The sequence below is a fragment of the Oratosquilla oratoria genome, chromosome 21 (assembly GCF_046742065.1).
Source record: "Oratosquilla oratoria isolate Oo_2021 chromosome 21, ASM4674206v1, whole genome shotgun sequence".
NCBI classification, from domain to species: Eukaryota; Metazoa; Arthropoda; class Malacostraca; order Stomatopoda; family Squillidae; genus Oratosquilla; species Oratosquilla oratoria.
The window spans coordinates 19352865-19377448 of record NC_134797.1 but is presented as its reverse complement, the minus strand read 5'-3'; the positions used below and the strand labels follow the sequence as shown (position 1 = coordinate 19377448).

Sequence of the window (24584 nt, the reverse complement as noted above, 5' to 3'; positions counted from 1 at the left end):
GAGAAGGCCAGATAGATATGTAAGCAAATATGTTGAAGCGTCTAAAAACACTAGTGCTAATAAAGAATCGACAAATTGGGTTAAAAATGTTAAAGTGTTATTTTGTAATGTTGATGTGTTTTCCTATGATAAGATTAACGAACTAAGGACTATTTTAAGTGGAGAGCTAGTACCTCCCCAAGTAATTGCAGTACAAGAAGTTAAGCCAAAGAATTTTAGGTTTGAAAGAGACATAGTAGAGTATGCTATAGAGGAGTATGAAATATTTGGCAAAGGCGGAGGTTGGTAGGGGAATGTTGCTGTACATAGAAAAAGGTGTTCAGTATGACATTGTGGAATTCAAGGAGGAAGCTACTGAATATATTGCAGCAAAAATTAAAGGAAAAACGGGTGTAGGGGATGTGTTAATTGTGTCTATATATCGAAGTCCGAATAGTGAGGCAGAAAACAATGGGAAAATTATGTCACTGATGCAAGAAATAGCAGACTACAACATCAAACATAAAGTAATAGTGGGAGATCTTAATTTACCAAATATAGAGTGGAAGAACATGACCTGCAAAACTGGTGATGATGACCTAAGTCTAAGGTTTATTGAGAAAATGCGAGATTGCTACTTTATACAACATGTCGCCGGAATTACTAGATTCAGAGGTTCAGATGCAGGCAACATACTTGACTTGATTATTACTGATGACAACATGATCGTGGAGGATATTGAGATAAGAAATCCACTTGGCAGGAGTGATCATGGATGTGTAATTTTCAGATGCAACATGGAACCACAGGTAAAAAATTGTAAGGGACTTGTGTATCTTTTTGAAAAGGCGGATTATTGCAAGCTAAACGGAATGTTGAATATTAATTGGGATGAGTATTTGGATACCGATGATATCGAGGACATGTGGTGCAGATTTAAAAGTAAACTACAAGAGTCAATAGACAAATGTATTCCAAGGAGAGAACTTAAAAACAGTGGGGAATTAAGGAAGAGAACAAATCATAATTTGCCAATGAATAGAAAGCTGTGGGCAAAGATTAAGAAAAAACAAAGATTTTGGATGCTATTGAAAAAAATGAGGGAAGGTAGAGAAATTAATCAGGGCGAGTATGACAAATTATATGAGGAATACAGACGGATTAATAATCAGGTAAGAGCTGAAACTAGGTCTTCTGTTAAGAACGTGAAGACTATTGCGCAAAACGTCAAGTCTAACCCAAAGATATTTTGGAAGTATGTCCAGTCGAAAACAAAAGCTTCTGTCAGTATATGTAATCTGTATAAAGATTTGAATAAAACTTCTAAAACTAAAGATGACAATGAAAAGGCAACAGTACTAGCAGACTTTTTTAGCTCAGTGTTTACCAAGGAACCAGAAGGGTTAATACCAGAGGTGGAGGTCAAGGATATTCCAATGTTATCACAGATTGAATTCTCTAGCAAGGATATTATCAGTGTTATAGATAAACTACAAAGGAATAAATCCCCTGGGCCGGAACGGCTTCATCCTCGAATTCTGAAAGAGACGAAAGATGTAATTGCATATCCGCTTTGTAAGATCTTTAATCTATCACTTTTGAGCGAAAGACTACCCATAGATTGGAAACTAGCAAACATCTCAGCAATATACAAAAAAGGTGACAGAAGCGACCCAGGTAATTATAGACCAGTTAGCTTAACATGTGTCATATGCAAGTTATTGGAATCAATAATTAGGAAAAGGATTCTGGAACATCTCAAGGGCAATAAGCTGATTAGTAACAAACAGTATGGATTTGTGGAGGGGCGTTCGACGGTACTACAAATGATCACAGTCTTGGACAGATGGACTCAGATTTTAGATGAGGGAGGAGCAGTCGATGTTGCATACTGCGATTTCATGAAGGCCTTCGACACTGTCCCCCACAGAAGGCTAGTTGAGAAGATCAAGAGTTATAACATCAGAGGAAACATTTTGTCATGGATAGCACACTTTCTCAATGATAGAAAACAAAGAGTGATTGTCAATGGAGTTGAGTCAGAATGGAAGGACGTGGTCAGCGGTGTACCTCAGGGATCTGTGTTGGGTCCGCTACTGTTTGTTTTATATATTAATGACTTGCCAGATTCTGTAATCGACAGCGAATTATTCTTGTATGCAGACGACACCAAAGTATTCAGGAGGATTCATGAAAGCCAGGACTGTGGGAGATTGCAAGAAGATTTCGTGAGGATGAGAAGCTGGTCAGAGAAGTGGCTGATGAGATTTCATCCCAAGAAGTACTGTGTGATGAGAATCGGGAAATCAAATGTGGACAATAGGATATATTCTATGGAAGAAGAATTGACAAGAATCAAAGTAGAGAAGGATCTGGGAGTTGTAATTGATGACGAGCTAAAGTTCACAGCACACTTGGCTGAGAAAATCAATAAGGCAAATAGACTAGTTGGGCTAATAAGAAGAACTTTCGTAACATTGAACGAGACCATATTCAAGTCATTATACACTGCACTAGTCCAACCACATTTGGAATACGCTAATCAGGTATGGTGTCCATACAAGAAAAAGGACATTGAGGCTGTGGAAGCAGTTCAAAGAGGAGCAACAAAGTTGGTCCCTAGCCTGAAGGATTTGCCTTACCCTGAACGATTGAGGAAATTAGACCTTCCTACACTATCATACCGTAGATCAAGAGGGGACATGATAGAAACCTTTAAAATTGTGAACAATTTATATGATAGTGAAGTGAGCAGGGAATTATTTATTGAACTTGCCGGTTCAGTGACTCGAGGACACACCAAGAGGATCTACAAGCAGCGCCGAAGATTGGACATCAGGAAATTCACTTTCTGCAGTCGTGTTGTGAACAACTGGAATAGTCTTCCTGATCATGTTGTGAATGCAAATTCAGTTGTGAGTTTTGAAAAGAGATTGGATAGTGTATGGAAATATCAAGATCAAATATTCGATTACACAGCTCAAATAAATAACAAACACCTAGACCACAGTGACCACTAGACCCCAGATGACCTAAGTTTTAGTCATTTAGAGTCAGAGTCACAGGCTTAATAGCCTCTTCCGGGACCCTTCTATGTCTATGTCTATGTCTAAATATTATGTCTCTCCCTGTACATATATACATATATATATAATATATATATATATATATATATATATATATATATATATATATATATATATACATATTATATATATATATATATGTATATATATGTGTATATAATACATATATATATATATATGATATATATGTGTATATATATATATATGACATATATGTATATATATATATATATATATATATATATATATATATATATATATATATATATATATATATATATATATGTACACACACACACACACTCTTTCGTCGGATGGACAGTGAAGATTGGAGTTCTGAAGAAAAATCAAAATCTTATTGTATTTACAGGGAAGGGGAAAGCTCGTGGTGTAGTGGGAAGGTGAGAAAAAAGGAGAAGGGGAGGGATTACTGAGGGCAATGGAAGGAAATGAGGAAGGGAAGGACTTGGTCCAGGAGGCCAGGTGTCTTGTAAACAAGCGGAGGACTGAAGATGATTTTGGAGAAGGGATTAACAAAAATGTAAAGATTAGAAATATAGAAAAGAGCAGCACGAAGGAAGGTGAAGATAATAATTTCCAGGGATTTGATGAGGGGGGGATACCAACCTCCCCAGATTAGCAAGACTAGAGGAAAAACTTGAAAAATGACCAAACATTGGGAGAGTAGGTTCGGTAAGATAGCAAAGATTGCCAAGAGAGTTGAAAAATTGGAAGAACTAGAGAAGGTGAACAAAAACTTGACTAAAGAAATAGAGGAATTAAAAGGACAGTTAAAAGAAGTAAAAGATGAGATTGAGGAATTAAAGAGGAATAATAAAAGCAATAAAGAGGCCATAGCAAAAGAAACATAGGGTTGGAAAAAAAATCCAAGAAAACAGTACAGTTGCATTTACTGATATGATAAAACAGCAAATGAAAGAACAAACTAAAACTCAGTTATTAAAGTGATGAGACAGAAGGAGAATATAGTAAAATACTTAGCAGATAAAAAGAAATGTATAATTATATTAGGAATGGAAGAGAAGTATAAACAAAATAGAACCACAAGAATTAATGAGGAAAAAGATGAAGTAAGCAGTTTACTAGAATTAGTTCAGGAAGATGAACCTGAAATCATGAAACAAATTGAAGAGATGTATAGACTCGGAAAGTATAGTACAGATAAGACCAGACCAATTAAGATTAAATTCAGGTCACAAACGACGGCAGAGAATATCTTAGCAAAAACAGGGAAACTAGCAACAAGTGAACAATATAAAAAGATATGGATAAAAAGAGAAATGAATAAAGAAGAAAGAGAGGAGGAAAAAATGAAAAGACAAGAAGCTTAGGAAAAAAACGAGAACAGAACAGAGTAAGGAAAAGAGAAATTCTATTGGAGATTAGTGAATATGAAAGTAAGGAAATACGACATACTAGAAAAAAAACAAAAGGGAAACAGAGAATACAATGGAAGTAGAAGAAAACTAAAAGTGTCTTACACAAATATAGATGGATTAATAACAGGATTGAATGAGCTGAATGATTATCTGAAGGAAAAAGAACCGGACTTAATGGGAATTGTAGAAACGAAATTAAAAGGTCCACTACCACCCAACAGTGTAGGACATAATACATATAATTATTGGATTAGAAACAGAGAGACAAAACAAGGGGGTGGAGTCATGTTCCTGACTAAGAAGGATATAAATGTGAGGTGTGTCACATATGGAAAGAATACAGTAGAGATGATTATGATGGAAGTGGAAGACAGAGATAAGAAGAGCAGAAAGTTTGTAATAAATTATGTGCCTCCAAAAACAGCCTCGTGGGAAGAGAGTGAACATAATAGTATGTTAGAGGACACAAGGATAACATTAAATAAGATAATGGAATATGGAGGAAGAATAGTTATAATGGGCGACTTTAATTACAAAGAAGTCTGCTGGGAAGAGATGACAGTAAAGGGTGGAGACGACTCATGAGGAAATGTTCTACTCAAGATGATTACTGACCATACAATGACACAATGGATCCAAGAGAACACTAGGTATAGAAATGAAGAAGAACCATCGAGACTAGACCTAATTATTACATCTGAACCTAAAATTGTGGAAAAGATTGAATATAAGACACCAATAAGTAAAAGTGACCGCATATTGATTGAACATACAACCTGGGGAGAGTGAATGGAAAGAGAAATAGAAGTAACAAAGAATGAAATAATGAAACACTTGAGTAATCTTGATGTCAGAAAATCGCATGGACCAGATGAAATAGCAAACTGGATTTTGAAAGAATGCAGGAATGAACTGGCAGACAAAATACATAGCATAATAAACAGTTCCTTGAAAGAAGGAAAAGTTCCAGAAGATTGGAAAAAAGCAAACATAGTACCTATATATAAAGGGGGAAATAAAGAAGACCCTACCAACTATAGACCAGTCTCTCTACCAAGTACAATAGCAAAAATTTGTGAAAGAACTGTCAAAAGTAGATGGGTAAAATATTTAGAAAAAAACGTGCTAAATCCAAGGCAATTTGGATTCAGACAAGGACGATCATGCATCACCCATTTAATATGTTTCTATTCAAGGCTAATAGATATAATACAAGAAAGAGATGGATGGGCTGATTGTGCATTTCTAGACCTAATAAAAGCTTTTGACAAAGTACCACATAAGAAATTCCTTAAGAAATTAGAAATTGAAGGAGAAATACAGGATAAAATGCTTAAATGGATGGAAGACTTTTTGCAAGAAAGAAAAATGAGAGTAGTGATAAGAGACAAACACTCAAATTGGGATGAAGTAATAAGTGGTGTTCCATAAGGAACAGTTCTGGCCCCAATAATGTTTGCTATATACATTAATGATATGGATGAAGGAATTCAAAGTTATATGAGTTTCTTTGCAGATGATGCAAAACTACTGAAAAAGTGAACACGGAAGAAGATTGTGAGTCACTAGAGTGATCTAAATAAAGTATGGGAATGGAGTAGGAAGTGGGAGATGGAGTTCAACACTAAAAAGTGTAGTATAATGGAATTTGGAAAAAGCAAAAACAGAATAACAGGATCATATAAATTGGGAGAAGAAGGAATAAAAAAAGTAGAAAATGAGAAGGACCCAGGAGTCATTGTCATGAATAATATGTCACCTGAGAAACATATAAACAAGATTTTTGGAGAAACTTATAATTTAATGAGAACAATCAAAGTGGCATTTACATACCTGGATGACGAAATGGTGAAGAAAATACTAATCACTCTGATAAGACCAAGATTGGAATATGCTGCAACGATGTGGTCAACAAGTACAAAAAAAGAATGTATAGAAAAACTTGAAAGAATACAAAGAGCAATTACAAAATTGGCACCAACACTCTCAAAATTATCATATGAAGAGAGACTAGCAAAACTTGAGCTACAGACACTAGAGCAAAGAAGAGAGAAAGGAGATTTGATAGCTATTTACAGAATCATGAAAGGCATAGAAATTATTGTTAGAGAGGATCTAATATAATGGGATGATAGAAATACAAGAGGACACGGAAAGAAAAGAAAAAAAGACAGCTATGGAAGAGATTTGAAAAAGAACAGCTTTCCTCACAGAGTAATAGACAGTTGGAACAAGTTAGATGAGAAAGTGGTGTGTGCAAAAACAATACATGAATTTAAAAATAGTTTAGATAAAATGAGATATGAAGACGGGACCCCACGAGCATAGCTCCCCTTCCCGTAAAATACAACTAGGTAAATACAACTAGGTAAATACACAGCTTGCTGTTGTAGTGCATATTGTCTTGACCTCTCATGTATGAGACCCTGAGTTTAAACCACACTACCAACAGGAAAACCTTCCACTGATGATACAAGGTGTCACTGTCCCCCTTAACAAAAAATTCGAAAAATCCTAAATCTAAAATACTTCCAGTCCTATAAATTTTCTATAATGGCTTGTCAACCTGTAAATGCATTTCTCCATTTGTGGTAGCTTAGGGTCATTTGGGAATCTAAAGAAGCTACTTTTTCATCCTCGGCTTCAGTTAAATGTATAAAGTTAACAAAGACTAACGTTATACGTTAAATCATAGGAAAAATAAGTCAACAGTACCACATAATCTTCCCTCTTACGGCACCTAGTTTCGCTGTGGCTCAACATCAGATTACCTGGAATTCCTGGAACTCATCTGTTTGTTGGCTGTAATCATCGTATTGACCCTCCTGATGGAACTGGGAATAAGGATCCTTTGTCTTCTTCTCCCTGACAACTAAACATGACAGGGTTAGGCGGCTCACCAGCACCTGGTAGATATTCTATTCATTTTATTTTGACTACATATAATCATAACTTTTGGTCTATTTCGGGATCTTGTTCCTCTCCTTTTTGTACTTTCAATCTTTACTTATTACGATGATTTATATTGAGTTACCAATATTAAATCACAGAAGAAAAATAAAAAGCCTCATCCATTTCTCTACATAAATTGCATCTAGGTTCTAAACTACCTTTCTTGTCATATGATCTACCAATACTGACAAAACAAAAACAGTTTAGAGAGGGCTGGAATATTGTTCTTTTATTTCACTACAGAGTGAAAGTGAAGGACAAGGCACTGGGGATACAGAGTAAAATTGGTAGTGGGGTTGGTGAAGAATAGCAAAGAAGATGGTTGGAAGCTGGAGGCTGAGGTTGCGAAGGCTAGCTGGGTTAAAAGTGCTTATAATGGGAATTAATATATCCAGCACAAGTATCCATCATATTTTGTTGTTGTTCAGAAGAAACAACTCACACGAAAAGAAGCCGGAGGAGATTCCTAAGGTGGTGGAGTGCTCTGGATCAAAAGTAACTCTCAACTCGTAATGCTGCAGCGTGGACTTCGTTCCTTGGTAGAACAGATCCACAAGACTTCTGTTAACAAAGTCAGTCATCAATATTGAGCTCGGCTGAAATATTTCGGCATTTGAATGTATTAGACAGCCGCTTTCTTAGTTTGGTTTTGTATTGAAGGAATAAATAAGGACAATTGAGGATGCTTCCATCATGATCTCGAATATATTTACTATTTACCTGTTTGTTTATTATTTTAACTGTACCTATGCATTTATTTATGTATTTTATTTGTTGTTTACATTATTATAGTTTTTATTCATTATTTTATTATTAATATGATTTTTTTTTTTTTTTTTTTTTTTTTTTGCATCCGACCTAGATATGGATCAAAAGGTCCCCTGTCGGCATGCTCTGCCTTTGTAATCCTTTATATATACACATTAATACATGTAAGTGTATGTATGTTTTAACGGAGCTCCATTTAATGGATATCGGAAGCAATGGACAAAATCTGCTGCAGCCAACTCAGTCAAAGTCCTACCATAAGATCACGACATACCAGCAACACCTCTCCATTATCCGTGTTAAGTCTGATTTAAACTAAAAAATAAAATTTACTGTATGATAGTGTATATTTACAGTGAATAGGTATCTTATATTGCCAGATTGGATGGTGTGCTTGATTAAAAGAACAGTACTGTATTCTTTTATCATGCAATTGTATATGATAATGTAATGCAACTCTTTCTTTCAAAATGCAGTCATTGATTTTAGCCACTACAAACTTAGTGTCGGTAACTACGGACAATAGGTATTAACAGACAGATGTTCCCCCCCCCCTTTTTGTACGTTAAAACGAGGGATGAGTGGCGTAATGTAATGTGGCATGGTGTGGTGTACAATAGTATTGTAGCACGACACGGTGATGCCCTGACCAGCAGTGATGTTTCTCGTACAAGGGCCCTTTCAATACGGTCAACAAGGCCCCTTCTCATACGGCCAGCGACACGAGAGGGTCAAGCATGGCCACACATACCAGGCGTGACCACGCTGCCACATAGACACGAATGACTACTCAAACAGTCACCTATTAGGAATAAGATGGAACGTAAGTAGGAGCGCAGACATTCAGAAGCAAACCGATGTCACACTCACCTAGCCGCGCCCAGAGCGCATAGCTGATAGGTAGAGTTGCAAACATAGCTATACCAAGCGTGGCAGCGTCTTCGCCCTGTGTAGCGAAAGACGCGCCCCTTCGGAGCCCACGCTGGCAGATACTTGTTAGACTTCTTATGCACACAATGCGCCCTCCTGTACGCATAACCCACCGATTAATAAAGTGTCAATTGTCCGACTGGTTTCGATGTTGCTCCCTTTGTAAGATAGCTTGCAAATATGGCGCAGTGAGTAGGAGTGCTTGCAACTTGCAACAATGAAACATAAGCAACGATTCGTTAATCGGTGGCGCGCGCATGAATGAGTGACAGTAATGTGGCGATACACGATCCGGTGTCGCGTACGGAAACGAAGTGTTGAAGGAACTAGGCGACAGTGTACATGTTGGATCGTGGATGCAATGCCGTGCAACAGTGTGACGCGCTTTCGTAGGCACATGTAGGCATATAGTGGTACGAACAAAGGGACCTTTCATCCCATTCCTCTGGATGCTGAGCCGCCCGTTGGAATCCTACCCGCCGCGACCGCAACCCACACTCGGAGCAAAGCTGGCACCAGGCGACACACCAGCTGACCCACGCAGGCCACACTCACCCAACCGGGGAACATGGAACAAAGACGCGATTCACGGGATTAGGAGATGAGCGACGTCGACTTACCTGCTTCGCCTACGCTCACACCAAATGTGACGTTCTCGCGGGATATTGGCGGTTACGTCGGACAGCACATAGCGGTGACACAAGATCAGCGGAGAGAAGACCGCGAGAAAATCGACAAAAAGGCGGAGAACCTGCTTTCTCTTGTAGCCTTTGTAACCCGCACAACGTCCCCTCCACCAAGCCTCTCACCGACCTCCCCGTCCCTTCCTCCGCCTTCAGCTCCCGGCCCCGCCTGTCACCGGGGTGCCACCCGCTCAGGGTAACCTCTCGGTCCCGCGTCCACAGCCACTGCAGGCCGAAGCACGTTTCCAGTTGTTCCTGTCGTGGCGCCGTGGCTGGGCCGACTATGCCGCCATGGCCTGTGTTAATAGAATGCCACGGTTCATACAGGTCCGGTCGTGCTTATCCCTCGACGTTCAGGGAATACTACGGAATTTCCTGGACATCCCCCATGACACCTCGCTCTCGGCTGACGAGGTGCTCGACCGGCTACAAGCCCATCTCCGGGCCGTGTGAGTCGAGGCCTTCCGCCGCCGCGACCTGTTCCGAGATAGACGCAAGGCGAGTCCTTCGACGACTTCTATCGCCGCATAAAGAATAAGGCTGAGAAAGTAGACCTATGCACCGGAAACACTTGTGCGGAGGCCCAACTGAAAATTGTAATACTCATGGGTGCCAGGGACGAGGGACTCACACAACGCGCTCTCCTGTACGCATAGCCCACCGATTGATAAACGTGTGAATTGTCCGACCTGTTTCGCCGTTGCCCCCCACCTTGCAACATAGTTTGCAAACAACTAAGATAATAATACCAAATTTGTTTTTATGGGCCAAAGGATGTTTGTGCTGCCATGCAAAAAAAAAAAAAAAAAAAAATGAAAATCCAGCTAGAGTCTGAGATGGGAATTGTAGTTACAATTTTGATTTGATGTAATTGGGTCCCAACTTCCATTCTTTCATAAGTGAAATCACTACGTTCAGGCTACTTTCTACGTATCACCAATTCTTTGCTATAACACTATGGGACTAACTTTTTTTTACTTTGGCAGGACACTAGAAACTGCAAAGACCTTTAACACGGTAAAGGATAATATTACTTTTGTTATTTCTGTTTCTCTTACTTATTTTTAATTTCTATAATTTATTCATTTGTTAATCATTTTATTAATTCATCCGTTTATCCATTTATCAAATTATTCACTGATTTACTTATTCATTTATTAATTTGTTCTTTTATTAATTTTAATTAATTTATTTGCTTATCTATTCATTTGTTTATTCATTTATTTGTATGTGCATTTATCAATTTATCTATTTATATATCTATTGTTTAGAAAATCGAACTGTGGAGAACTGATACTTACTCTCGGAAGTTTTCAAAATGTGGTTGAATGAAAGTCGGCTTGACGTCACTTACCAACTCCAAGTCAAAAGCCATACCTGTGGTCTCCTTACCAAGACTGAGATTATTCTGGAGGGGTTGAAGAGGAAGATATAATGGAACATAATGGGAAATTATGTAGCAAAGAAGCCTGGATAAATGTCTAGGGTTAGTCTACTATAAAGGAAATACATGTGAACATCGATGGCATGATAGAATTGTGAGTCAGAATCGGAACCGAAGATGCTACAGTCACCTTCCGAAAGTTTTCTTACTGTAAGAAGAACATGTCAGAATGATACACAACTCACCTTAAAGGGGCTTCTGTGATTGTGGATGATCTTGAAGTCTTTATCTTCGGAAAGAGGTGAATGAAGTATGAAAGGAACCCGCACAGTGAATGGGTGACTGAAGCACCTTACGATGGATACCTAGGAGAGAAAATAGGAGACTTCTTGCATATCTTTCAAAATAATTACATCACACGAAGTGAGCCCGGAGGCGAGATATTAATTCTTGCTGAATTTTATGATTGTTAGCAACATTACAGCACTACGACTGGATCGCTTCCCGTGAAACGTTCGAGAAAGTTTGGGATAGTTCTGATATGACTCACTGAATTTGGGAATTATTGGGTCAGTCACTAAGAATATAAAAAAAGAAAGAAAAAAAAAAAAATTACTTCCTAAAATGCTGTCCACGCATGCGTGATTGCGCGCGCGCGTGTGAGTGTGCATTTACCCAGTTGTATTTACCTAGTTGTATTTTACGAAAATGGGAGCTATGCCCTTGCTGTCCCGTCTTCATATCTCATTTTATCTAAACTGTTTTTAAATTCATGTATTGCTTTTGCACACACCACTTTCTCATCTAACTTGTTCCAACTGTCTATTACTCTGTGAGGAAAGCTGTTCTTTTTCAGATCTCTTCTATAGCTGTCTTTCTTGATTTTCTTTCCGTGTCCTCTTATATTTCTGTAAGGATTCATGTTTGTGTTTCATTTACTACTTAGAGTTTGATTCAAAGTATAATGTGGAAACACAAGCACCTGTATCAATCTCAAATGGTATTAAATTGTCATTAATCTTGAAGTTGACTAACTCAGATTTAACAGAAAAAACATCTGATTTAACACCAAACAAATTGTTATCTGCACTGTCTGAATCTGAAGAATCTTCCAGTCTGTTTGCAGTTGCAATTCCTTTTTCCTTACTTTTCTTTTCAAACTTTGAATTTTTGAATCTACAGACTGCTTTCAAACGTCCCTTTTTTCCACACATGTTGCAATGTCTATCTTGAAACCTGCATTTTTCACTTGTATGGAGAAAACCAGTGTTTGCATGTAAGCTTAGGCTTACTATTAGAGTCATGTCTACTTCCTATTTTCTTGTGTAAATTTTGACTCTGATACCCCTCTTATACTATTATTTTCACCCACAAATGCCTGTTCCATATTTAATATTCTATCAAAAGTTTTCTGGGAAGTCAAAGTTTGTAATTTGAAATTTTCTGCCACTAGATTGGGGAAATAAGTTTCATTGTCCACTGCCATGAACAACTGATCTTGTACACGGTTGTCAAACTGATCAGCGAAATTACAGTCTTTGGCCAGAGCCTTTAATTCTGCATATAGATTATTCAAAATTTCACCTGGCCGTTTTTTCCTTTGTTGAAATGCCACAAGACTTCTATGGTAGGATGGAGTGACTATATAGTACTGCTTTAATGCTTTCACTAAATCACTAAGTGATTTTGTATGAGGGAGATCAGGAGCACAGATCCTTCCCAACTCTGCGTACACAACAGTTCCAACAGACACTAATAATAAGTTTTTCTTCTTCACTAAATCTTCATCGCTGTTGACAGTTATTCCTATATATTGGAAGTGAGCTTCCAAAAGACTTAGCCATAGGTCTAGTGAAATCCTATCTGGCTCAAATCTGTCAATATGTCTATCCTTAGACATCTTTTTGTGCAGACACCAAAAATTACTGCCAATGCAAAAACCGGTGCCTAATCTGAGGCTAATAAGACATACTTACAGTCACATAATTTCAATGTCCACTTAACCATTACACTCATTATCCAATTTTTGTCCTCGTCGGCACTGTTATGGCAGGGTAATTCCCAAACAAGGCAGTTTGTTTCTTAGCTTTAATCTTCACCATGTTTACATGGGCCCGGCTTGGCTCAAAAATCATAAATACAGGTAACTCTATGCCAGGCATCAGTGGGCAGTAACAAAATATATACAGTCAAGTATTATGAAAGAGAATCAGAACACATATAACTTAGAATCAAACTCTAAGTAGTAAATGAAACACAAACATGAATCCTTACATCCCTTTTCCCTTATTTTTTTTTTATATATATGACATAACCAAATAGGGTGCCACACAATACAGCACTACAAATCAAGGCGATCTGGAGGCTTTATAAGTCTACCAGATTTGGTTCTATTCTCAGGTTCCCTGATAGGAGATTCAACCGGAGAATTGTTAATGTGAACATTGTCTTTAGCAGGGTCATCAGGAAAATTAACATCAGTGTTAGGAATATCATGTGAAGGTTTGTTATGAGCATCAGAATAGCAAGACTCATCAACAGAACTATTATCCATTACTACAGGAGTTATAGGCTTCTTAACATTCTGAGCCACAGTGGTTACATATCTTGGCATAATTTGATCATCATGCCTTCTCCAAAATACATTTCCATGATCTGTTAACTGAATCTTATAATTATGTACACCTAACTCTTCAATTACTTTTCCTGGCAACCATTTCTCTCCCTTTCCATAATTTCTTACAAACACAGCATCCTCTAACTTATATTTGGATACACCTACAATCTCTTCCTCAATCTTACTTCTATTTCTATCATCCCATTTTATTAGGTCCTCTCTATCAATATAATTTCTATGCCTTTCATGATTCTGTAAATAGCTATCAAATCTCCTCTCTCTCTTCTTTGCTCTAGTGTCTGTAGTTCAAGTTTTGCTAGTCTCTTCATATGATAGTTTTGAGAGTGTTGGTGCCAATTTTGTAATTGCTCTTTGTATTCTTTCAAGTTTTCTTATACATTTTTTTGTACTTGGAGACCATATTGTTGCTGCATATTCCAATCTTGGTCTTATCAGAGTGATTGCTATTTTCTTCACCATTTCTTCATCCAGGTATGTAAATGCCACTTTGGTTGTTCTTATTAAATTATAAGTTTTACCAAAATTCTTATCTATTTGTTTCTCAGGTGACATATTCATAACAATGACTCCCAGGTCCTTATCATTTTCTACTTTTTTTTATTCCTTCTTCTCCCAATTTATATGATCCTGTTATTCTGTTTTTGCTTTTTCCAAATTCCATTATACTACACTTTTTTGTACTGAACTCCATCTCCCACTTCCTACTCCGTTCCCATACTTTATTTAGATCACTCTGTAGTGATTCACAATCTTCTTCCGTGTTCTCTTTTTTTATAGTTTTGCATCATCTGCAAAGAAGCTCATATAGCTTACAATTTCTTCATCCATATATTTAATATATATAGCAAACATTACTGGGGCCAGAACTGTTCCTTGTGGAACACCACTTATTACTTCATCCCAATTTGAGTGTTAGTCTCTTATCACTTCTCTCATTTTTCTTTCTTGCTAAAAGTCTTCCATCCATTTAAGCAGTTTGCCCTGTATTCCTCCTTCAGTTTCTAATTTTTTAAGCAACTTCTTATGTGGTACTTTGTCAAAAGCTTTTTTTAGGTCTAGAAATGCACAATCAGCCCATCCATCTCTTTCTTGTATTATATCTATTAGCCTTGAATGGAAACATATTAAATTGGTGACGCATGATCGTCCTTGTCTGAATCCAAATTGTCTTCGATTTAGCACGTTGTTGCTTTTTTTTCTAAATATTTTACCCATCTACTTTTGACAATTCTTTCACATATTTTTGCTATTGTACTTGTTAGAGAGACTGGTCTATAGTTGGTAGGGTCTTCTTTATTACCCCCTTTATATATGGGTACTATATTGGCTTTTTTCCCAATCTTTTGGAAATTTTCCTTCTTTCAAGGAACTGTTTATCATGCTATGTATTTTGTCTGCCAGTTCATTTCTGCATTCTTTCAAAATCCAGTTTGCTATTTCATCTGGTCCATGTGATTTTCTAACATCAAGATTACTCAAGTGTTTCATTATTTCATTCTTTGTTACTTCTATTTCTTTCGTGGGGGGACTTTCTCTTTCCATTCAATCTCTTCAGGTTGTATGTTCTCCCTTGTAAACACTGACTTAAAATACTTTTTCATAATTTCCGCCATTTCTATTTCCTCTGTGTATTCAACTCCTCCTTGTCTTAATTTCTCCAAGTCTTGTTTGTTTTTCAGTTTGTTGTTTACAAATCTGTGGAATAGTTTTGGTTGATCTTTACATTTTTCCATTACATTTTTTTCATGTTTTCTCTTTTCCCTCTCTGCATGCTTGTACATATTTATTTCTATAACAAGTATCTATTTTCCATTTTTCAGGCCTTCTGTCTTTCTTACATTTGGTCCAAGCTTTAGTCTTTTAACTCCCTACAATTTTTGTTGTACCAGTACTTTACATATTTTTCTTGTTTTTGTCTTGGGACATGCTTTTCCACTCTTTTTTTTTTTTTTTTTTTTTATAAATTTTTGTCAAAATATTCCATTTCTCTTCCACTGTTGTTTCTTCTTTGTATATTCCTTCCCAGTTTTCTTTTTGAAAGAATTCTCTTATTTTATCAAAGTTTGTTTTTTCATACATCATTCTCCCTTTTCTATATTGTTCATTTCTTTTCATGTATTTCTCATTTAGTTCCAGTTCAATCAATATGTGGCCACTTTTACTTATTAGTGTTTTATATTCAATCTTTTCCACTATTCTAGGTTCAGATGTGATTATGAGGTCTAGTCTTGATGGTTCTTTTTCATTTCTATACCTAGTGGTTCTCCTGTATCCACTGTCTCATTGTATGGTCAATAATCATCTCGAGTAGAACATTTCCCCATGAGCCATCTCCACCCTTTACTGTCATCTCTTCCCAGCACACTTCTTTGCAATTAAAGTCACCCATCATAACTATTCTTCCTCCATCTTCCATTATCTTACTTAATGTTATCCTTGTGTCTTCTAATATACTTTTATGTTCACTCTCTTCCTACGAGGCTATTTTTGGTGGCACATAATTTATCACAAACTTTCTGCTCTTCTTATCTCTGTCTTCCACTTCGATCATGATCATCTCTACTGTATTCTTTCCATATGTGACACACCTCACATTTATATCCTTCTTAGTCATGAACATAACTCCACCCCCTTGTTTTGTCTCTCTGTTTCTAATCCAAGAATTATATGCATTATGTCCTACACTGTTGGGTGGTAGTGGACCTTTTAATTTTGTTTCTACAATTCCCATTATGTCCAGTTCTTTTTCCTTCAGATAATCATTCAGCTCATTCAATCTTGTTATTAATCCATCTATATTTGTGTAAGACACTTTTAGTTTTCTGCCACTTCCATTGTATTTACTATTTCCCTTTTGTTTTTCTCTAGTATGTCGAATTTCTTTACTTTCATATTCACTACTCTCCAATAGAATTTCTCTTTTTCTGACTCGGTTCTGTTCTCGTTTTTTTTTTTTCTTAGCTTCATGTTTTTTCATTTTTTCTTCCTCTCTTTCCTCTTTATTCATTTCTCTTTTTATCCATACCTTTTTATATTGTTCACTGTCTGCTAATTTCCCTGTTTTTTATAAGATATTCTCTGCTGTCATTTGTGACCTGAATTTAATCTTAATTTGTCTGGTATTATCTGTACTATACTTTCCGAGTCTAAACTTCTCTTAGATTTGTTTCATGATTTTAGGTTCATCTTCCTGAACTAATTCTAGTAAACTGCTTACTTTTTCTTTTTCCTCATTGATTTTTGTGGTTCTATTTAGGTTATATTTCTCTTCCATTCCTAATATAATTATACATTTCTTTTTATCTGCTAAGTCTCTTACTATATTCTCCTTCTGTCTCATCACTTTAATAACTGAGTCTTCAGTTTGTTTTTTCGTTTGCTGTTTTATTTTGTCAGTAAATGCAACTTTACTGTTTTCTTGGATTTTTTCCAACCCTGTGCTTCTTTTGCTATTGCCTCTTTATTGTCTTTATTATTCCTCTTTAATTCCTCATTCTCTTCTTTTACTTCTTTTAACTGTCTTTTTAAATCTTCTATTTCATTAGTTAAGTTTTTGTTCACATTCTCTAGTTCTTCCAATTTTTCAACTCTCTTGGCAATCTTTGCCATGTTACCGAACCTATTCTCCCAATGTTCGATCATTTTTTCAAGTTTTTCCTCTAGTCTTGCCAATCGGGGAGGTTGGTATCCCCCCCCCCCTCATTAAATCCATGGAAATTATTATCTTCACCTTCCATTGTGCTGTTCTTATCTATATTTATAATCTTTACATTTTTGTTAGTCCCTTCGTCTCCAAAATCATCCTCGGTCCTTCTCTTGTTTACAAGACGCCTGGCCTTCTGGACCAAGTCCTCCCCTTCCTCATTTCCTTCCAGTTCTCTCAGTAATCCCTCCCCTTTCTCCTTTTTTCTCACCTTCCCACTACACCACGAGCTATTCCCTTCCCTATAAATACAATAAGGTACTTCCTTGACGTTGAGATCCACGTAGATTTCGCTTTTTCTTTGGAACTCCAATTCTTGCCGTCCATCCGACGATAGGTGTACTTACCTAGTGGTATTTTATGGGAAGGGGAGCTATGCTCGTGGGGTCCCGTCTTCATATCTCATTTTATCTAAACTATTTTTTAATTCATGTATTGTTTTTGCACACACCACTTTCTCATCTAACTTGTTCCAACTGTCTATTACTCTGTGAGGAAAGCTGTTCCTTTTCACATCTCTTCTATAGTTGTCTTTTTTTATTTTCTTTCCGTGTCCTCTTGTATTTCTGTCATCCCATTTTATCAGATTCTCTCTATCAGTAATTTCTATGCCTTTCATGATTCTGTAAATAGCTATCAAATCTCCTCTCTCTCTTCTTTGCTCTAGTGTCTGTAGTTCAAGTTTTGCTAGTCTTTCTCCATATGATAGTTTTGAGAGTGTTGGTGCCAGTTTTGTAATTGCTCTTTGTATTCTTTCAAGTTTTTTATACATTTTTTTGTACTTGGTGACCATATCATTGCTGCATATTCCAATCTTGGTCTTATCAGGATAATTAGAATTTTCTTCACCATTTCTTCATCCAGGTATGTAAATGCAACTTTGATTATTCTTATTAAATTATAAGTTTCTCCAAAAATCTTATTTATATGTTTCTCAGGTGACATATTATTCATAACAATGACTCCCAGGTCCTTCTCATTTTCTACTTTTATTATTCCTTCTTCTCCCATTTCATATGATCCTGTTATTCTGTTTTTACTTTTTCCAAATTCCATTATACTACACTTTTTTGTATTGAACTCCATCTCCCACTTCCTACTCCATTCCTGTACTTTATTTAGATCACTCTGTAGTGATTCACAATCTTCTTCCATGTTCACTCTTTTCAGAAGTTTTGCATCATCTGCAAAGAAGCTCATATAGCTTTTAATTCCTTCATCCATATCATTAATATATATAGCAAACATTATTGGGGCCAGAACTGTTCCTTGCGGAACACCGCTTATTACTTCATCCCATTTTGAGTGTTTGTCTCTTATCACTACTCTCATTTTTCTTTCTTGCTAAAAGTCTTCCATCCATTTAAGCAGTTTGCCCTGTATTCCTCCTTCAGTTTCTAATATCTTAAGCAACTTCTTATGTGGTACTTTGTCAAAAGCTTTTTTTAGGTCTAGAAATGCACAATCAGCCCATCCATCTCTTTCTTGTATTATATCTATTAGCCTTGAATAGAAACATATTAAATTGGTGACGCATGATCGTCCTTGTCTGAATCCAAATTGTCTTGGATTTAGCACGTTCTTTTTCTAAATATTTTACCCATCTACTTTTGACAATTCTTTCACAAATTTTTGCTATTGTACTTGTTAGAGAGACTGGTCTGTAGTTGGTAGGGTCTTCTTTATTTCCTCCTTTATATATAGGTACTACATTTGCTTTTTTCCAATCTTTTGGAACTTTTCCTTTTTTCAAGGAACTGTTTATTATGCTATGTATTTTGTCTGCCAGTTCATTCCTGCATTCTTTCAAAATCCAGTTTGCTATTTCATCTGGTCCATGCGATTTTCTGACATCAAGATTACTCAAGTGTTTCATTATTTCATTCTTTGTTACTTCTATTTCTTTCATGGGGGGACTTTCTCTTTCCATTCGATCTCTTCAGGTTGTATGTTCTCCCTTGTAAACACTGATTTAAAATGTTTGTTCATAATTTCCGCCATTTCAATTTCCTCTGTGTATTCAACTCCTCCTTGTCTTAATTTCTCCAAGTCTTGTTTGTTTTTCAGTTTGTTGTTTACAAATCTGTAGAATAGTTTTGGTTGATTTTTACACTTTTCTATAACATCTTTTTCATATTTTCTCTTTTCCTCTCTGCACGTTTGTACATATTCATTTCTATAACAAGTATATATTTTCCATTTTTCAGGTCTTCTGTCTTTATTCCATCTGGTCCAAGCTTTGTCTTTTTTGTCTTTTAACTCTCTACAACTTTTGTTGTACTAGCATTTTACATATCATTTTTCTTGTTTTTCTCTTGGGACATACTTTTCCACTCCTTTTTTGTAAATTTTTGTCAAAATATTCCATTTCTCTTCCACTGTTGTTTCTTCTTTGTATATTTCTTCTCAGTTATCTTTTTGAAAAAATTCTCTTATTTGATCAAAGTTTGTTTTTTCATACATCATTCTTCCTTTTCTATATTGTTCATTTCTAATCATGTATTTTTCTTCATTTAGTTCCAGTTCAATCAATATGTGGTCACTTTTACTTATTGGTGTTTTATATTCAATCTTGTCCACTATTCTAGGTTCAGATGTAATTATTAGGTCTAGTCTCGATGGTTCTTCCTCATTTCTATACCTAGTGTTCTCCTGTATCCACTGTGTCATTGTATGGTCAGTTATCATCTCAAGTAGAGCGTTTCCCCATGAGCCGTCTCCACCCTTTACTGTCATCTCCTCCCAGCAGATTTCTTTGCAATTAAAGTCACCCATCATAACTATTTTTCCTCCATCTTCCATTATCTTGTTTAATGTTATCTTTGTGTCTTCTAACATACTTTTATGCTCACTCTCTTCCCACGAGGCTGTGTTCGGAGGCACATAATTTATCACAAACTTTCTACTCTTCTTACCTCTGTCTTCCACTTCGATCATAATAATCTCTACTGTATTCTTTCCATATGTGACACACCTCACGTTTATATCCTTCATATTCATGAACATAACTCCACCCCTTTGCTTTGTCTCTCTGTTTCTAATCCAAGAATTATATGCATCATGTCCTACACTGTTGGGTGGTAGTGGACCTTTTAATTTTGTTTCTACAATTCCCATTATGTCCGGTTCTTTTTCCTTCAAATAATCATTCAGCTCATTCAATCCTGTTATTAATCCATCTATATTTGTGTAAGACACTCTTAGTTTTCTGCCACTTCCATTGTGTTCTCTGTTTCCCTTTTGTTTTTCTCTTGTATGTCGAATTTCCTTACTTTCATATTCACTACTCTCCAGTAGAATATCTCTTTTTCTGACTCTGTTCTGGTCTCGTTTTTTCCTTAGCTTCAAGTCTTTTCTTTTTTTCTTCCTCTCTTTCCTCTTTATTCATTTCCCTTTTTATCCATACCTTTTTATATTGTTCACTTGTTGCTCGTTTCCCTGTTTTGGATAAGATATTCTCTGCCATCGTTTGTGACCTGAATTTAATATTAATTAGTCTGGTCTTGTCTGTACTATACTTTCCGAGCCTAAACTTCTCTTCGATTTGTTTCATTATTTCTGGTTCATCTTCCTGAACTAATTCTAGTAAACTACTTACTTTTTCATTTTCCTCATTGATTCTTGAGGTTCTATCTGGGTTATGTTTCTCTTCCATTCCTAATATAATTATACATTTCTTTTTGTCTGCTAAGTCTCTTACAATATTCTCCTTCTGTCTCATCACTTTGATAACTGATTCTTCAGTTTGTTCTTTCATTTGCTGTTTAATTATATCAGTAAATGCAACTTTACTATTTTCCTGTATCTTCCTCCACCCCTGTGCCTCTTTTGCTATTGTTTCTTTATTGTCTTTATTGTTCCTTTTTAATTCTTCATTCTCCTCTTTTACTTCTCTTAGCTGTCTTTTTAGTTCTTCTATTTCATCAGTTAAGTTTTTGTTCGCCTTCTCTAGTTCTTCCAATCTTTCAACCTTTTCTGCAATTTTGGACATTTTACCGAACCTAATCTCCCAATGTTCAGTCATTTGTTCAAGTTTGTCCTCCAGTTTTGATAGTCGGGGGAGGTTGGTATCCGCCACCCCCTCATTAAATCCTTGGAAATTATTATCCTCACCTTCCATTGAACTGCTCTTATCTATGTTTCTAATCTTTACATTTTTGTTAAAATTTTCGTCGTCACTAAATTGGTCGGACCCTCTTTTGTTTACATGTTGTCTGCCAGCCTAGACCAAGTCCTCACCTTCCTCATTTCCTTCCATTTCCCTCAGTAATCCCTCCCTTCTCCTTTTTCCTCACTTTCCCACTACACCACAAGCAATCCCCCCCTGTAAATACAATAGGTACTTCCTTTGCTTTGGGATCCACGAAAATTTCACTTTTTCTTCAGAACGTCCTCTACGCCGTCCATTCGATGAAGTATTTACCTAGTTGTATTTACCTAGTTGTATTTTGCAGGAAGGGGAGCTATGCTCGTGTTGTCTCGCCATTGTATCTCTCAGTGTCTAGTTTGCTTTTAAACTCGTGAATGGTTTTTGCGCATACTATTTCATTATCCAGTTTGTTCCAAGTGTCTAAAACTCTATGTGGAAAACTGTTTTTCTTCGGTTCTCTTCTATAGCTATGTTTTCTTAATTTCCTTCCATGTCCTCTTGTGTTTCTCTTGTCCCAGTTTAGTAATTCTTCTCTGTCAAGTATCTCTGTGCCTTTCATGATTCTGTAGATGGTCAGTAGGTCTCCTCTCTCTCTTCTTTGCTCCAGTGTCGGTAGCTCCAGTTTAGCCAATCTCTCCTCGTATGATAGGTTTGCAAGTGCAGGTGCCATTTTTGTAGCTGCTCTTTGGATTCTTTCTATTTTCTTTATGTTCTTTTTGGTACTGGGGGACCACAATGTCGCCGCATACTTTAGTCTAGGCCTTATCAATGTAACCAGAATTTTGTTTATCATGTCTTCGTCCAGGTAAGCAAAAGTCACTTTTATTGATCTTAGCAAGTTGTAAGTCTCCCCATCAATTTTGTTAATCTGTGTATCATAGGACAAGTCGTTTGTGATAATAACTCCCAAGTCTTTTTCGGATCCTACTTTCTTTACTTCCTTGGTTCCAATTGCATATTTTCTTGATATTCTGTTTTTGCTTTTTCCAAACTCCATTATGCTACACTTCTTAGTATTAAAATCCACTTCCCATTTCTGACTGCAGTTCCATACCCTATTCAGATCTTCTTGCAGTGCTTCACAGTCCTTATCAGTTTCTACTTTCCTTAACAGTTTGGCGTCATCAGCAAAGAAGCTCATGTAACAGTTCACGCCCTCGTCCATATCATTCATATAGATAGCAAACATTATTGGACCCAGTACAGATCCTTGCGGTACTCCACTGATCACCTTTTTCCAATCTGAATATTTTTCTCTGAGTACTACTCTCATCTTTCTACCAGTCAGGAAGTCCTCCATCCATCTTAGTAGGTTCCCTTGTATTCCTCCTATGTGTTCCAGTTTTTTTTTTTTTTTAGTAATTTTCTGTGTGGTACTTTGTCAAATGCTTTTTGCAAGGCTAGGAATGCACAATCAACTCATCCGTTTCTTTCTTGCACTATGTCTATTAGTCTTGAGTAGAAGCATATCAAGTTTGTGGTGCATGATCTACCTTGTCTGAACCTGAATTGTCTTGGGTTTAATATGTTGTTATCTTCCAGGTGTTTTACCCATCTATTCTTGATGATTTTCTCACAAATTTTGGCTATAGTGCTTGTTAGTGATACTGGTCTATAGTTGGTGGGTTCTTCCTTGTTTCCTCCTTTATATATTGGTACAATGTTAGCATTTTTCCAGTCATTAGGTATCTTTCCTTCCTTGAGTGAGCTATTTATTATGATATGTATTTTGTCCGTTAGCTCTTCTTTGCATTCTTTTAGAATCCAATTTGCAATTCCATCCGGGCCATGTGATTTTCTGACGTCCAGTTTTGATAGATGCTCTGATATTTCTTTTTGTGATGTAAATTCACTCATGTGGGGAGAATGTTTGTTATTATCTACGTCCCAATTTTGTATTTTCTCTCTGGTGAAGACAGATTTAAAGTGGTTGTTCATGATTTCGGCCATCTCTAATTCATCTGTGTATTCTATATTTCCTTGGCGTAGTTTCACTAGTTCCTGTTTGGTTTTAAGTTTACCATTTACATACCGGTAGAATAGCTTGGGCTGATCTTTGCATTTATCTATAATATTCTTCTGTGTGTGTGTGTGTTTGTATGTTCGTATTTCATTCTTTTTGAACCATAAGAGACAAATGTTGCAACGATTACAAAAAAAGAAAAATCGTCCATTTGATTAACCTTGTTTTCCTCCTCTATGCTCACGGTTTCTTTTGTCCACGCATGCGTGATTGCGTGTGTTTATGTGTTGGTATTTTACTCTTTTTGAACCATAAGAGATGAATGCTGTAACAATTACAAAAAATAAAAAAGATTCTTCTACTTGACTAACCTTATTTTTCTCCTCAAGCTTCATGATATTTGCCATGTAGGAAAAGGATAAAGAGGGTAAGGAGAGGTCCTTTCGCGCTTCGAATCCCGAAGTTATTGCTTTGGTGTTCCAGGGGGTGATCACCTGAGCTTTCGTTTGCACTTTGAGGCTCACACTGCGTGAGGAAAAGATAGATGAGTTCGTTCACTGTGTAGCCCAACGATATCTGAGCTCTGTGTGATGCCTTAGAAGATAGATGTGTCCAAGTGTCAATTGGAGAGGAGGACGGGGGTCAAGAGGGAGAATGCGAGCAGCAAAAGATTGGCGGGTTTGCTTGTGGAAGAAAGGGATCAAGAAAAACAAATGGTTTCAGAGCAATGAGGAAAGAATTCCGGAGGACAATGGGATATGTAGACACAGACGCAACAGGAGCTTGCTGCTCCAGGGTCAGAAAGACAGAAGCTAGAGTCGTGTTATCTATTGATGGAAACAAACAGATTTTAGGGGGTGTAAGTTGTGGGACGATGTACTAGATAAAACAAAAATTGAAAAATAATCTAAAGCATGGAAAATGAATGCCAAAGCAAAATAGGAAGGA

General features: G+C 36.6%; 1 protein-coding gene across 1 annotated transcript in view; it reads right to left on the bottom strand.

Moving 5' to 3' along the window:
* LOC143037027 (hemolymph clottable protein-like) overlaps positions 1-24155 on the bottom strand; it is a gene marked incomplete at its 5' end in the record, with an annotated part of 32108 nt that extends 7953 nt beyond the window's left edge. The window contains 5 exon segments of the mRNA XM_076205131.1: positions 7237-7337; positions 7860-7978; positions 11100-11206; positions 11428-11547; positions 24008-24155. Of these exon segments, the coding sequence (XP_076061246.1) occupies positions 7237-7337; positions 7860-7978; positions 11100-11206; positions 11428-11547; positions 24008-24155 (595 nt within the window).
* Positions 24156-24584: the final 429 nt, after the last annotated feature.